Source organism: Erithacus rubecula, assembly GCF_903797595.1.
Source record: "Erithacus rubecula genome assembly, chromosome: 11".
In the NCBI taxonomy this organism is placed as follows: Eukaryota; Metazoa; Chordata; class Aves; order Passeriformes; family Muscicapidae; genus Erithacus; species Erithacus rubecula.
The window spans coordinates 988,830-1,004,832 of record NC_136663.1 but is presented as its reverse complement, the minus strand read 5'-3'; the positions used below and the strand labels follow the sequence as shown (position 1 = coordinate 1,004,832).

The following is a 16,003-nucleotide window of genomic DNA, read 5'->3' as shown; positions in this document are numbered from 1 at the left end:
CCGGGCATGGGGCTGCAGAGAAGGACCCGAAAAGCAAAACCCCATTACAGCATCCAAAATAAAAACCACAACTGCCTATGGAGAGTGGGAGGGAAGACAAAGTCCCAGCTCACACTCCCATCCTGCCCAACCCGGGCAGAACCTGGAGGAGGGAAGGACTCAGCACAAACCCAGAGACAGCAAATCCATCCCATGGCTTTGGCTGTCAATCCAAACTCTTCTCCCAGTGCCACCTCCATCCCCTTGGTGCCTTCACCTTCCCTGCTGCTCCTCCTGCCCCCGGTACCTTTCTGAAGCCATTTTCTGGGATGTGAGCCGTGGTCAGGAGCAGCTCCACCCTGCACATCCCAGTTTGGAGCTTCCAGTGTCTCCTCCTCCAGTGGAAGCTCTGCCAGGAGCCTGCCCAGACTGGGGTCCCTGGAGCCAGCTGGTTGTGCCCTCCCCTTCTGCTCACCTGACCCAGGTAACCAGGAGTGATCCAGGAATCAGCTGGGAGCAGGGAATTCCCTCCTAAGGAGCTGGTGTGGAGCTGATTGTCACAAGGCACAGCTCCAGCCCCAGCTGAGTTTGGGGATAACCCCAGGACACAGATGGGTCCCTCCCCATCCCAGGAGCATCCTGAGCCCCACAGGGGGCTCACAGCCCCCCCAGCCACTCCTGTGCTGCTGCAGGAGCCTGGGCAGGGGACACAACTCCCTGTGAAGGTCCCAGGGGGGACAGGACACCTCAGGGACACCCAATTGAACAATTACAGAGGGGTGTGGGAGGGACCTTACAGCCCACCCTGTCCCACCCCTCACAGGCAGGGACACCAAGTGACAGGCTGTGTGTCCCAGCCAACCCAGGTTTTAAACCCTCCCCACAGACCATGCTAATCTCTTCCTAATTTTCCTTCATTTAGAAAATGATCTATTTGTATTGTCCTGTTCAATAGATCAAAGTATGAACAGGGAGTAGTTCTGTGATGTCTCTCCCAATCCCCCTGAAATGTGGTCATAAAAATAAATGGCTGGGACAATGTCTTGTTTAATATCCTTGGGCTGAAATGTGATTCACAGTCCCTAGAAATGGCCATGCTGAAATGCTGAGATCAGGGCACAGGACGCCAGGGAAATGACACCCACAGCCACATTCTGAAACATGAACATTTACTAACATAAATAAACAGTGTTTTATAACAAAAGGCACAGATTTTCAACTATAAACAATGGAAAAATATATACAATTTCCACATAGGGAATCAACCAGCAAGTGCACAGTTGGTCACTCCAGATTTCCTTCCTTCCAAAGTCATTCCACCAGCGAGGAAGCGCCCAGATTTTATTTTGGATTTTTCCCTACAAACGGTCAGATGGGGACGGTGCTGCTGACCTCCTCGTACTGGATAATGAAATAGGGGTAGCTCTGGTCATCATTGAAGATGACAAAGATCTGGGGCTCGAAGAAATTGTCCACGCAGGAGTCGTAGAGGTCGCTGGTGACGCTGCCCGGCTCCACGGGCGGCGGCCTCCTCATGGTGTGGTTGCCCACCGTGTACCTGCCCGTCAGCACCTTGGCCAGGAACATGAAGTGCAGCCCCTTGGGGGAGCGTTTGGAGAAGTTGTGGGAGTAGCTGGCCTTCCTGGCAAAGTAGCTGCCCTGGCCAAACATGGTGGCGTGCTTGCCGCAGACGCGCGGGTCAAAGTTGTGCTTGCAGATGCCGTCCACCGCCTCCGGCGACGTGCCGTGGAACAGGTGCCGCTCGCCCATGGCCCGGGCCAGCCCGCTCACCTTCCTGCACATGTACTCCTTCTTCCTGGAACACACAAGGGTGGGAAGCCATCAAGGGTTGGGCTGTGTAGGAAGCAGAACGCTTCGGGCTGGAATGGTGGGACTAAAGAATGGGAGATGTATGATGAAATCAATCTTATTTTAAATTTTATGTGTCTACTGACAGCTTGCGAAACAAGGCTTTGACACAGCCCAACACATTGTGCACAATCAGATTTCCTGCTTTTGTGTGATCAATCACAAACTAAGATCACACTTCCCACTTCTGTTTTTTATCTCCCAAGACCAGATGGTTCCATGACCAATTGTCCCCAGAGCTGTCCCATGGAAGTTTCTTTGCCCATCACTGCTTACCTTGCAGAATTATTACAACAAACCAATAACAATTATTGATACTACAAGGAAAACCATCCTATAAAAAGGGAGCTGCAAACCAAGGTTGGTGGAAATGTGGAGTTTTGTCTATATACAATAAACCAATCTAAATTTTGAGAAAAATTGAGACTTTGTTTCTCATTTATAACAATGGGAACTGAAGGTGGGGATTTGCTGCAGGTCAGCCAGAGAGAAACTGTTTTCATTATGGAAGAGCTGAGCTGGGAGAGGAGATACAAATCCCTCTCATAAAATTCCCCCTCTAGGAATATCCATTATTAAAGAACTGCAATTGCCTTCTCTTACCTTTTATACTTCTCCCAAAGGAACTGGTTCTGCACTCGCAGGATTTTCAAAATCCTGTATTTGGTCTCTGGCACAGTCTTGTGGAACAGGTTGTAAATGGTTCTGTAGCTTTTGTCTTCCTTCAGAACAGGCACTTGGATGAAGTCCTGAGCTGGATCCATCCCAATCCAGGTCTCAGGGTAGAAGCTGGGGCAGGTGACAGCAGCTGGGGACAGGTCCTGAGCAGAGGCAGGGCTGGAGCAGGGCGAGGGCAGCACAGAGCTGCCACCCAGGGTCCTGCAAGGGACAAAGGCTCTGCTCAACACCCTCAGCACCCCCAGACATCCCAGCCTGCCTGAAACCTCTGATGGCCATGGCACTGCTGGACAGGGCCTGGAGCACCCTGGATCCTGGGAAGGGTCTGCCAGGTGGGATTCAAGGGTGGCACGGGCTGGGAATTAAAGGTGACACTGGGTGGGATTGAAGGGTGACACTGGGTGGGATTTGAAGGTGGCACTGGGTGGGATTTGAAGGTGACACTGGGTGGGATTTGAAGGTGACACTGGGTGGGAATTAAAGGTGACACTGGGTGGGATTTGAAGGTGGCACTGGGTGGGATTTGAAGGTGACACTGGGTGGGATTCAAGGCTGACATTGGGTGGGATTCAAGGGTGGCACTGGGTGGGATTTAAGGGTGACACTGGGTGGGATTCAAGGGTGGCACTGGGTGGGAATTAAGGGTGACACAGGGTGGGATTTGAAGGTGGCACTGCGTGGGATTCAAGGGTGACATTGGGTGGATCTAAGGGTGACACTGGGTGGGATTTGAAGGTGGCACTGGGTGGGATTCAAGGGTGGCACTGAGTGGGATTTAAGGGTGACACTGGGTGGGATTTGAAGGTGACACTGGGTGGGATTTGAAGCTGGGGATTTCAGGCCCCTTCCCAACCCAGCAAGACTCTCAGTGCCATTTACAGAGCCAGATGTGGATTTGCATTTGCAGCTGGTTCTTCTCCTGCCCCTCCTCTGGGAATGCTGCCTGGAGAACAGGCAGGGCTGGGGGAGGGAGATGTGGCCAAGAAGCCCCATGGACTGCCAGGAAAAAACCCTTGGAAAATCCAGCCAAGGGGAGCAGCTCTGACCCTCCTGCAGCTCTCACTCTGCAGCTGAGCTGACACAAGGGACTCTCCAAACCCCCCAGATGGCCAGAAATCAAATCAAACCCAAGGAAAAGCACTGGGAGGGGGAAGTTTAGTGGAAAAAGGTCTATTTTTAAAATCAACACATGGAAAGCTGTGACAGCACTCCCACTTCCCAGGGCAGAAACTCTCTGAGTGTTCACTGGCTGCTCCTTCCTGCTCCAGGCCAAGGCCAGGATTCCCTTCATTTGCATGGATTTGACTCAAAAGTTCTTCTCACTGCTTATTAACAGCTGAGCAGAAACCCAGAAATTTGTTCTACAAATTACTATTAAAATAGCAATCAAATACCAAATTTGTTTTTAATTTGGTTTTCTTCCTTGATGAGCAAGTGGGTGAAAAAATATTCCTGTAGGGCCTCATCACTCACACTGGACTGGAGATCAAGCAGAGATTGCCAGTAAATCACAGATTAATGAGGGAAACATCAAATCCAATAAAAACCCTGCAATCCTTTGGTGTGCTTTGTTCAGTTCTTCTGACTGGTGTAAAATATTTATATTATTTATTCTGCAGGGGAAGCCATTAAAAAGCCAACATTTTTCATTCCTATCCAAGGATTCTTTTCCAATTTTAGAACAGATTTAAGCAGGTGGGAGGTGAGGGAAAGAACAAATCCCAGGTAGCTTCATGTGGGAAGTGGAGGCAGCACTGACTCCTGGATGCCATAAATATTGAAAATACTCTTGTTCTTGCCAAGAATTCATGTTTTTAAGTGAGCTTTACAAGGGGGTTTGGATAAATCAAATCAGAATGAAGTTTGGTGCAGCCAGTTCTGGTCAATCCCTCACGAGTGGGAATTAATTGGGAATTGCATCATTCCAGCAGATCACTGTGGTAAAACAATCCCAGGCAGCAAAACATGAGGAGGAGCCCTGAAATCCTCATTTTTCACCAGGATGAGAACCAGCACTGCTCCAACCAGCAAGTTAGGTTTTTCCTGGCACCCTCCAGTTTCTCTCTAATGACCTGGTGGTTTCCTTGCTGTAAAACCCTGTCTGGAAACACCTCCCAGCCCAGGTGTGACCAGCCCCAGAGGGCTCTGCCAGCACACCCAGTGCTCCAACAAACCAGCAGGGCATGGCTTGGGCTGGCAGCACCTCAAACCCCACCCAGTGCCTCCTTCCAAGGCAGGGACACCTTCCACAAACCCCCCAAAAATTCAGGAAATTTGGAATTTGGCAAACATCACAAATTTCACCCTCGGGTAAACTGGGGAAGGAGCTGCGGGCAGCCCCAGATTTTGGATTTTTGCTGTTGCAGCCTAAAGGAAGAGGGGGGGTTGGGGGTTTTTTGGGATACCCACTGCAGGAAGGGTGTGAGCAGCAGGCAGGAGCGCAGCAGGGGCCTCCTCTTGATCTCCCTCCTGAAGCAGGAGTGCTGCTGGAAGCCGTCCCTGAGGTTGAGGATGTACTGGTTGTGCCAGGTGACAAAGCGAACCTCGCGCAGCCCGCGGCAGCTCGCCTGCTCCATCAGCCTCACCACGGGCTGGGGGAATGGGGGAAAATGGGGGGAAAATGGGGGGAGAAATGGGGGAGAAAGAGGGAAAAATGGGGGGCAAAGCAGGGGAAAATAGGGGAGAAATAGGGGGAAAGCAGGGGAGAAATGGGGGGGGCAAAGCAGGGGAGAAATGGAGGAGAAACAGGGAAAAATGGTGGGGAAATGGGGGAGAAATAAGGGGGAAAATGGGGGGCGAAATAGGGAAAAGTGGTGGGGAAATGGGGGGAGAATGGGGGAACAATGGAGGAGAAACCGGAGAAATGGGGAAATAGGGGAGAGAACAGGTTAGAAATGGGGGCAGGACAGGAGGAAAATGGGGGAGAATGGGTGGGAGAAAGGGGGTGAAACGGGGGGAAAAGGGGGGAAAAAACAGGGAGGAAAATGGGAGAAACAGGGAAAAACCAGGGGAGAAGGGGAAAAATGGGAGGAGAACAGGGGAAAACAGGGGAGAAAGGGGGGAAAATGAGAGGGGAAACAGAAGAAATGCACACATGAGAAAACACACACTCCAAAATTCACATTCCTGTTCTACACTACACAAACCCAGGCCCTGCAGCTCAAGCACCCTCAGTGTGTTGTTTGTGCTGTTTCTGCCCAGCTCTCTCCAGTTCTCACACTCAGCTCTAGCAGTGCCTGCCCAGCCTCAGCAGAGCTCTGAGAGGGAAACCAACTAAAAACTGCCCAGGAAAAAGGAGCTGCTGCTCTGAAGTGTTTTGTCCCACTGTCACAAAAACAAGTCCTGCCCCAGAAGGGCTCCCCTGGCATTGCCAGCAGCTGGTTTGCTCCCCAGTGGGGCAGCCTGGGCATCCCCCACAGCTCTGATGCTTTCAGGGAAAAGTCACAGATGCCAGAAGCACAGCCCAGGCCAGCAGAGCTGTCCCTTTGCTGCTCACAGGGTGCACATCACCCCTGAGTGTCTGCAGGGGCAGCAGGCTGCTCGGGAGGTGTGTGTGAGTGCTGCAGGCAGAGTTTGGGGTTGGGGCCATACCTCAGAGTACTCTCTCCAGCCAAAGTGGTCCCTGCAGAAGTATTTCCACACGGTGTAGCAGCTGGAGCTGGAGCTGGGGCACGAGGCCGTGGACAGGCGCCGCATTTGGTCGAACTCTGAGCTCTCGTACAACTTCATGTGGTTCAGATCCACCCAGAACTCCTGGCCCCTGGGAGAATGGCAGAAACACACAATCCTCAGCCTTTGTACCCCATCAAACCCGTGGTGTTCAGCACACAGGGACAGACTCAAAGGCAGCAGTTGTCTGAGGTGGGAAACCTCAGACTGGTTTGGTTTGGGAGGGAACCCAAAGCTCATCCAGTGCCACCCTGCCATGGCAGGGACACCTCTACTGCCCCAGGGGCTGCAAACCCCAGTGTCCAACCCTGCCTGGGACACTGCCAGCAACCCAGGACTTCTCTAGGAACCTATGCCAGCACCTCCCCACCCTGCCAGGGAACAATTCCTTCCCCAAATCCCTGCCCTCTGGCAGCTCAAAGCCATTCCCCTTGTCCTGGCACTAAGTGCTCTTGTTAAAGGTCCCACAGAGACTCTTTGAGAGGTGAGAACAAAGATTTCTGAAGAATCTCTCCTCACCAACTCACCAAATAAAGGTCTCTATTTATAAAATAAAGCAGTTCAGTGGAACTATTTGCACAGAGAGAACGAGCACGTTGAACTCTCAGAAGAACAGGGCACACAACCCAAATTTGGTGCTGCAGAAGAGCACAATTCAAAATAAAACTCCACGAGTTCTCAACAGCAAGACATGACCCCACGAACAAGTTTCATTTTCTCTGTTCCCTGAATGTGCTAAAAGAAAACAACAGAAAGGTATAAACTTTCCATGACACTGGGCTGAGCAGGTCAACACTGATAAGATATTTTCAGATGAGTGCAGCCAAAATCAGGATATTACCACTCTTTTTTCCATCCTCCTGAAGAACTGTAACCCATGAGCTCTTCCCCTGCAGCAGGACAAACCCCTCTAGAGGTTATGTGCAAGGAGAGGAGTGTGAGATGTGTTCTGAAGTGTTTTGAAGTGCTCTGAAAGCACGTGTGGTTTGCAGCTCCTCTCCGAGTTCGCGGACGTGTCGCGAGTTACCGCAAGCGGGTTGAGAAAAACCAGAAACGCTGCAAGCAGCAGGAAATGAGAGCAGCTCTGGCACAACAGCTGTGACAGCCAGCACAGCTCACTCAGCCTGCCAGCCTGAAACTGGGCATCTGCTCTCTCTGACTCAAGCAGCTCCTCTCTGCCCCGAGGAGCTCAGCACCTCCAACAGCCCCAAAGGCACCAGAGGGTTTGGGCTGGGAGAGTCACCCTGAGCTCAGGGGGAAACTGCAGCAAAGGAGGCACTGACACTTCCTGGAGACTGAGCAGAGAGATTTCATCTTGTTTGTGCACTTGGAGGCTGCAGGGGAAGGGCTGTCCCAGAGATGAGCCCAGCTTTGAGTGGGGGAACTGGGTGTTTGAATTTCTGTGTGAAATAAAATGGTACTTTGAGCATGTTGGCTTCAAAAAGATCAGAGAAATCACAGATTTGGTTAAACTGGAGTAGTCCCCTCAGACCATGGAGTCCAAGCATTCCCCCAGCACTGCCAAGGCCACACTGACCCATGTCCCCAAGTGCCACATGCCCAGGCTGTTAAACCCCCAGGGATGGGCACCCAACCAAGAGTTTAATTTTGAAGCACAGGCACTGAAATAGCAACAGCAGAGCTCAGACTGCAGAGCCAGAGGTGCTCCCATGGCAAGGCACAGGGGAGCAAAGAGGGAACACTGCAAGGGATGCTCATCACCCCTGTGACAGCACCCAGGAACCATCTGAGCCCCCAGCCCATCAGTGCCAGGTGAGTTTCAGATTTCATGAGTTTGCCCCCCAGGTCATGCTGCTTCTCTCTGTGGTGACACCTCACCCCAGAAAAGATGCCACAGACACATTTCCCTCTCAGCTTCAAGGCTCCATCCTCAGGGGACAAGAGAACCTAGAAGAAGTGACTTTGCTGCTTTTCCTGTGTTTATTGTATAAAGGTTGGAAAGATTGTTTTCCCCTGCCTTTACAACTGGTGACTGGGGTGCTTGCAAAAGCCTTCTGGAATTTTCACAGCTTGTAAACCTGAAACAACTGCAGACACACTGTTCCATACATGTGTGTGTGTGTGTGTGTGTGTGTGTGTGTGTGTGTGTGTATACATAGAACTTAGACGAGTGCCTGGCAGGGCAAATAAAAACAATAATAATAATAAAAACAATAATAATGATAATAATAATGATGTAACCTCCCAGCTCTGGATCAGGAAGTCCTGGAGGCAGGGCTGCTGGAGGAGAAGAGACTGTACCAGGAGCTGTTTGTTCTTCCCAAGAACCCACTCCTGAACACAAGGTCCTGGGCTGTGAGGCTCAGGAAGTTCTAAAACTCCTGAGTTTTAGCAATGAGCATGGTGAACAATCCCCTCTCCCTGTTTCCCTATTCCTCATTTCCTGGGTGTCCCTGCCCAGGCTTGCTGTACTCTGGATATGTTTGGGAGATGTTTGTTTAATTAAATTGGTAGAAGATGCTCCTGGCAGGGTGATGATCTCTAAGGGTCCTTTCCAACTTAAATTATTTCTGTTTTAGGGCAGCACAAGCACAGCTCTTAGTGGCTGCAGAGCTGGGACAGACAGGGACCCTAAAGTCACTTTCCAATATCCCACCTATCTCTGCCTTCTAAATTCATTCCTCCTTGTCCTGTTATTTTCCTAAAAAATGAATTTTCCCTATCACACCTTCCAAAACCACTCCTTTGTACACATGACTACAAGAAACAGATCCTCAATTATTGCTCAGCTCAAATCCCTCCTGATTTCAGCAAATCCAGGTACCCCAGTGGGAAGGATTTCCCACTCACTGTTCCTGCTGAGCAAATCATGGTCACAGCCCCCCTGTGCCTGCTGCCTCACCTGGGAGCAACCCCTGATCTTTGTTTCAGGAAGAGCTGCTTTATTTTATTGCCAGGAACAGCCTGACCTCAACCTGCAGCCAGGTGACAGCTGTTCCCCCAGTGCAATCTGTTTATTGCAGGAAAGCAGAGCAGGGATGGCAGTGACTGCTGCCTCCTCACAGCACCCAGACCTCCCTGGCTCTGTACAGCTCCAAGCCAAATTATTTCATTTTGCATGGAAATGGTGCTGCAAAAACAGGAGCCCACACAGCACAAAGCAAACACTTCCAAAATCACTTCAGGAGTTTTATTCTTGCATTCCTCCTGGAAAGGAATGAAAAGCAGCTCCCAAGCACTCAGAGGGTAAAGCCAAGAACCTCCCCCAGCCCAGGCAGAGGGACTCTCAGCTGGTTTCCCATCTCCCTGTTATCACTAACACATGCCTTATCTCACACACTGTGGATCACACAGAAAACTGCTGAAATTTAACTATTTGATGGGCCAGGGACCTGCAGAAAACTGCTGCCCATGAGGGTGTGGCTGCCCCTGGACACCTGGAGTGTCCCAGGCCAGGCTGGGCAGGGCTTGGAGCCCCTGGGACAGTGGCAGGTGTCCCTGCCCTGGCAGGGTGGCACTGGCTGGGCTTTAAGGTCCTTTTCCAAGCCAAAGCACTCTGTGGTTCCATGACTCCAAGCCTGAAGTGCTGTGTATGGTTTTTAACACACCATCCCACACTCAGAGGAATGAAGGAAAACCAGTTTCCTGCACACTTCACTGTGTCTGTGCCTCTCCTTCCCCATCCCTTCACATGCCCCTGATGGCTGCAGTGGAACACTCTGTATTTGATGTGAAATGGAATCAGTTAGGCTGGAAAAGACCTCCAAGAACACAGAGTCCAACCTTGTCCCCAGCCCAGAGCACTGAGTGCCACATCCAACCATTCCCTGGACACCTCCAGGGATGGGCACTCCAAACCTCCCTGGGCACACCCTGACCACCCTTTCCATGGGGAAATTCCTGCTGATATCCGAGCTGAGCCTCCCAGGACAGCTTGAATTTCCTCTTGTCATTTAGTGTTCTCACCCCAGGAGTGTGCACAGAGAGCAGCTCCCACTGCAGAGCCACCTGCCTGTCCCTCACCCCATCCTGGCCTCTCTCCCAGCTAGGAGCCACTGCACAGACCTCACAGAAATTACAGAAAAACACAGACAATGAAAGAAATCAAAGCAGCAGCAAGAAGCTGCTGTGTCAGGAGAGCTGGGAGCCCTTTTGGCCAAGAGAAAGTGGAATTTTCAGCCAGAGCAGGGGGAACTGATGGGTCAGGAACTGCAGAGTTGTTTCAGACAAATCCTCCTGTAATCTCCAGTGCTGCTGCTTGTTTAGAAAAGCAGTGTGTGCATGATAGGACAGGTATGGGGAAACCTGCTCAGCTCCTCAGCCAAGTATTTCCCCCTAGCAGAGAGCATCTTAAAATATCCCAACGTGGGCATCTCCTGCTGGAAAGCAGCACTTGGCACTGCTCCCTCTCTGCTGCAAGCTGGAACTCCTCCAGGGCCTCTCCTCACATCTATGAAGAGAACTGAGTGTTTCTTAATACTTTAACCTGTTTAAGTTGATGTTCCCCAGTTTGTTTAGATAGCTTGGTATGTAGCTTTAAGTACTTGGCAGACTCAAGAGTACAAAAAACCTGAGTAATTGATGATAAACAGTCAGTTTGAGGCCAAACTGAGGCAAGAAGCAGCTGGAGGAGCTGCATTACAAACTAACTAAACAAGGTTTACCACTCCTCTGAGATCACACTCCCTCAGGTGAGAGGCAACAACTCGGTGTGTTCCACATGACTCACCCCAATAACTTATCAGCAGCATTACTCATCCCAATGCTGAAGAGGAAGGAAGGTTGATATAAATATCTCCTTGAAGAACAGCCCAATTTCGAGCTCATTCCCTAACTGAGTTTGTGGAAGGGCCCAGAGGAGCAGAGTCCCAGTGGGGCAGAGGGCAGAGCCTTGCTGGGCTGGCAGTGCTGAGCAGGCATTTCCCTGCTGCCAGGGAGCAGGCAGGCTGCAGAGCTGCTCTGACCACAGAGATTAATGGCTTTAGCAGTAAAGCTGCAGCCTGGGCACTCCCCAGCACAGGGACACTGTCCCACCTGAGGGAGGGACCCCCACCTTGGCAGGTTCCTCACACAGGGTGAGGAAGGATCATCACACACAGGCTGATGCTGCTTTAAGGAGCTGGTGGTGATGCACAGTAAAATTTTGACCTCCCACCTCAAAACCCAGCTTAAAACCTTGGCATGTCAAAGCTCTAAGGAGGATCAGAGTTTGAAATCAGAAGCTCTGGCCTTAGAGCTTCACTCCAAAGGTCTCAGTGACACTTATCCAGAGGCTCTTCCAAGGCTGGAAAGGATCTTAAATATCAGCAGATCCCACCCCTGGGACACCTTCCACTGCTCCCAGCCTGGCCTGGGACACTGCCAGGGATCCAGGGACAGCCACAGCTGCTCTCCCAGGTCTCCTCACCCTCACAGGGAATTTGTCCTGCACAGCAGCTTCCCAGCCTGGGCTGACTCAGCCATGACCAAACTCTGTGTCCTTTACCATTAATCACTCCCAAGTCCATCCTCCAGGACACAGAGCCCATGTGCACTGATGGATTTGGTGACACAAGTTCTAAAAGGAAACCATTTGCTCATTTGCACTGAGCTCAAGGTTAAATCATTGAATGGTTTGTGTCTGGCTGGGCTGGTTTGTTTTCAGAAATTATTTCTAACACTTGGGAAATTATAGTTCCTCTGTTGTAAAAATACAGCATATTTTATCTGCTGTGAACATAGAAGATTTTTTAGGTTTTTTTTTAACAACTGGCATATTTCTTCAAGACAATTCTATAAAATATTGTTCCCTACTACATATCCTACTTTATTTTCATTTTCAGTGTGGGGCATCCATATTCTGGTATTGCCATCATAAAAAGGTCCTGGCACAGCTGCCCAGAGGAGCTGTGGCTGCCCCTGCCATGGCAGGGGTGGCACTGGGTGATCTTAAGGTCCCTTCCAGCCCAAACCAGTTTGAGTCTATGAAAAAGGCTGAATTTAGTGTCTAATCCAACATCAAATTAAATGAAAGTAAAAACTAACGCTGACTTTAAGCACTAGATTTGGTCTCTGGTGCCAAATGAGAAACCAGCTTAATAAATGAAAATAAAATATTGAGAAAGGAGGGATGTACTTCCTTCAGAAACTGAAAGTAAGAAGAGCAGAATCTCGAAGGATTCAGATGGCAAAGGCAGGGTGAAGTTTTCTCTCCAGAAATGTCCCTTTGAACTGGAGTTGTGCCAGCCTGGCAAACTTCTCCTCTCTTATCTGCCCTGCCACAATGTGCACCACACACTTCCTCCTCCAGGAAAAAACCAAACCAGGCTGCCCCCTGCACCAACAGGACCCTGCCAGCATCACTGCTCCAAACTGGAACCTGCAGGAGTTTTAGCTCTGGGGGTGCAGGAGCCCACAGGGGTCACACAACCACATCAACCCAACAGCTGTTGGCTAATTTTAGAAAATGACTCAAAAACAGCTCTGTGCAGAGAGAACAATAACTTGCAATAACTGCTTCAACAGTGGAGATGATAATTTCTGCCAGGGGGGCTCAGGTTGCTCACAGGGAATCAGCTGAAAGACCCCATTCACTGCCAGGGACATTTCCCCAGGTGTGCCCAGCTCTGGCTGAGCTGTTTGGGATGGAAAGATGCAGACTGTGCTGGGAGTGCTCAGTGACACAGAGCAACTGCTCTGTCATTCCTGTCCCCAGCACTGCCAAGGCTCTTTCATGCTGCCACTTTGTCCAACACAGAGAAAAGACTTAATTAGGAACGCCAAGAACAAGCACAACATTCCACAACAGTCTCTGAACTCCTACAGAGCCCAAGTTTTCTTATTTCACACACTCCAGCTTCAAAGAGCACATTCAGTGCTGCCTTACAGTTTTACACGTGTACAAGAATTTTGTTGAGTTAAACCTGTTGGACATAAATGGGGAAACATCATCACAGGGTTTATAACACACTTGGATACAAATATCAAAGGGAAAAAAAAAAAAAAGGCACATTTTGTTATCTTTCTGCACCCTTCCCAGCCAGGGAGTAAATTCAGATACCTACCGATACTTGGCTTTGATCTTGTCATTGTCAGGGTTGCAGTAAAGCCTTTCCAGGTGCTCCTGGGAATCGTTGGTCACACTTTGCCACTTCTGGGTTGCTGTCCTCCTCACCTGCCAGTGATAGGGCAACACTGTGTGATGCTTGGGACAATCACTGCCATAAACACAAGTGCCCTGGAGAAAATCCACACAGATTTCGATCCCGTCCTCCTGGTGGGTGTGATACTGCAGCTGGTTCAGGAGCTCGAACACCAGGTCCAGGGAAGCTTCTTCACTTTTATCCTGGAATATCCCAGCGCTGAATTTATTGCTTGGGGTCAAGTTGTATTGCATTGGACAGCTGTTCTCCTGCAGCAAGCCAGATGTGTAGCTTTCCAGAAGCTTGTCAGGGAAGAAAGGACAAGCTGCACCATCACTGGCACTTGGGTGCAAAGGATGATCCTGGAATGATTCATTCCCATTATCAGCAGCAGTTCCAGGGGTTTCTGGGGAGAAGCTCTGCTCCCCTGCCTGGACACCCTGCTCAGGATGCCCAGGGGAAGGATGGGCTCCTGCCAGCTGCCCCTGCACATCTGGAGCTGTTGGCATCAGCACAGTCACATCATTTTCTGTCTGGGGACAAGAGGTACCGAGCTCCAGAGTCTTTTTCACAGCAGGTTCACATAAATCTCCGTGGCCAGCACGCTGGCCTCGGGGCACAAAGACCCTGTCCAAGGCCCCAGCTCCCAGCAGGCTGGTGAAGATGGGTCTCAAAGCCCGCAGGGTTTGCGAGTCCAGCCTCTTCTGCACCTGCTGCTTCTTCTTGAAGCAAGGCTTGACCGGTGGGATCTTTTCAGGCAGCCGCAGCTGGGGAGGGAAGCGCTCGGGAGGAGAGCGCTCCATGGCCGGGCAGGGAGCCTGGGGCTCGCCGTCCATCGCACCCTCTGCTCTCCCCAGAGCCGCCCAGCAATCAACCTAGGGCAGGAAGCAAAACAAGACACTTAATCTCTCTAATTGCTCATGGTTGACACGAACAAGATCACCCCTGGAGAGGATTTCGAGCCAGCAGCACAGAACTCCTCCCCTGGCTGTGACTGCGGGCAGCCCTTAGGCACGTAAAGCATGAAAACAGCTAAACTGCGGCTAATTAATCCCAAACTCGGTCCCATCTCCCCGCACAGGCGGCTCTGAGACACTCAGGCACGCACACACGGTCCCCGAGGGTGGCCAGGAAAAGGGGACGGTCCCACGCCTCCTCCCTGTCAGGATGCTCCACGAACAAGAACGGGCTCATCCTACCCACAAAACCAACCTGACAGCGCTGATTGCTGCGCCTCCCTCACACACGGCACGAGAAACATCCCCCCACATCACATTTCAGACGCTGCTGCACCATTTCCTCTCCCAGCAAACCTACACATCCCTATCCCCATTCCATGCGCCTGTGTCCCCCTCCCTCGTGTCACCTCCCACATCCCCCGGCAAAGCTTCCCACGATGCCATCCCGGAATCCGGAGGGATTCCAGAGCTCCCAGCCCGTCCCTGTGTGCCTGTCCCCGCCCTCGCTGGTGACACACACCGCGCCGGGCAACAGGAATTAAAACCGGCCGGGGAACAAACACGAGGGTGATGGTTACTCAGGAACCGAGACAGACATGGCTCGCGAGCTGCAGAATTGTATTGTTTTCAAGCACAAATAAGCAGTGTGTCTCCTACGTCACCAAAAGCTATGCCTTTTAATCAGGGAATCCTGCAATGTTTGATTACATTTAATTAAACCTTCTTCAATCTCACATGCAGGCTTCGAGGCTCAGAGCGGAGCACATTAAGGATTACTTCCTGGATAAATGCATTCCGACCAAAGTTAGTCCTCACTTCAAAACAAAAGCAAAAAAACGGAGAAAATTTGGCAATAATTTCTTACTGCCGATGATTTGGTCTGGAAAAATTCTCATTGAGCCTTCCGTATTTTGGAACACGTATTTGTAAAGCTTTTCCATTTCCCTGGGAAACAGCACGTCAGAAATGCCAGGAAAAAAAAAAAAAAAAAAAAAAAAAAAAAAAAAAAAAAAAAAAAAGTTGCGCCTCTCCAGTTTTCCCATTTTTAGATTAAATTTAAAGCAACTGGTGCATCTGTTTTAATCCCAAAGTTATCCGTGTGTCTGTTATTCCTCCACAGACACCAGGCGATTCCTCCAAACCACCAAAGGCACCTTCAGGTAACTCCGAATGTTTAAAAAATCCGAAGAGAATGGGATGTTCCCGTGTGCAGCCCAGGTCTCAGTGCCCTGGCGAGGAGCGAGAGATCTGCCAGGACCCTGCAGCGCCAAGGTGCTGAGCAAGTGACTTCTGATCTCTTTCAGCCATACCTTCTGCTACTTCAACATTTCTGTTCCTCGCTCCGCCAGCTTTTAAGTTTTGCTGCTATTTTTACAGACCCGCCTTAGTGAGCGGAGCAGAGCCGGATCCCCCAAAGACTCTAAAAATAAAGCAGCGTTCTGTTGGAGCGCCAGGCTCTGCTGGCGGTGCAGCAGCGATCCCGCAGCGATGCTCCCGCATCCCGCATCCCGCACGGGGCTCGCTCGCCATCGCGGGCCAGCCGCACCTCCTGTGCTCCACCTTTAAAACACCTTCCGACAGCCAACAACAAAAGCAGCAGCGCAGAGACACGGGCTGAGCACGGCGGAGCTGCGGGGACCTACCGGAGCGGGTTCCCTCGGCGCTGCTCCCGGCACAAAAAAACAACTCCAGAGCGGAATGGCTTTTCTTTCAGCTGCGGGGGGATGAACAAGCACAGCGCTGGGGCGGTGTGCGGGTCAGCACCGC

The 16,003-nt window shown here is 50.9% G+C and overlaps 1 protein-coding gene across 2 annotated transcripts; it reads right to left on the bottom strand.

Moving 5' to 3' along the window:
* Nucleotides 1-1,338: 1,338 nt before the first annotated feature.
* TIPARP (TCDD inducible poly(ADP-ribose) polymerase) lies at nucleotides 1,339-16,003 on the bottom strand. 2 transcript variants are annotated; one of them, XM_079315145.1, is made up of 6 exons: nucleotides 15,880-16,003; nucleotides 13,200-14,152; nucleotides 6,118-6,286; nucleotides 4,936-5,117; nucleotides 2,452-2,727; nucleotides 1,339-1,795 (listed from the first exon to the last, which is right to left on the bottom strand). In XM_079315145.1, exons 2-6 carry the CDS (start codon nucleotides 14,111-14,113, stop codon nucleotides 1,348-1,350), a joined length of 1,989 nt encoding a protein of 662 aa, XP_079171271.1. In that variant the 5' UTR covers nucleotides 14,114-14,152; nucleotides 15,880-16,003; the 3' UTR covers nucleotides 1,339-1,347. The 2 variants fall into 2 exon arrangements, with proteins under 2 accessions (XP_079171271.1, XP_079171272.1); XM_079315146.1 differs by lacking the exon at nucleotides 15,880-16,003 and having other exon boundaries at nucleotides 13,200-14,413.

Coding starts and splice junctions, on each gene's coding strand:
- TIPARP (XM_079315145.1), bottom strand. CDS start 14,113: ATGGACGGCGAGCCCCAGGCTCCCTGCCCGGCCATGGAGCGCTCTCCT. Junction 6,287..13,199: donor AAGATCAAAGCCAAGTATCG/GTAGGTATCTGA, acceptor CCATTCTCCCAG/GGGCCAGGAGTTCTGGGTGG. Junction 2,728..4,935: donor CTGCTCACACCCTTCCTGCA/GTGGGTATCCCA, acceptor TGTCCCTTGCAG/GACCCTGGGTGGCAGCTCTG.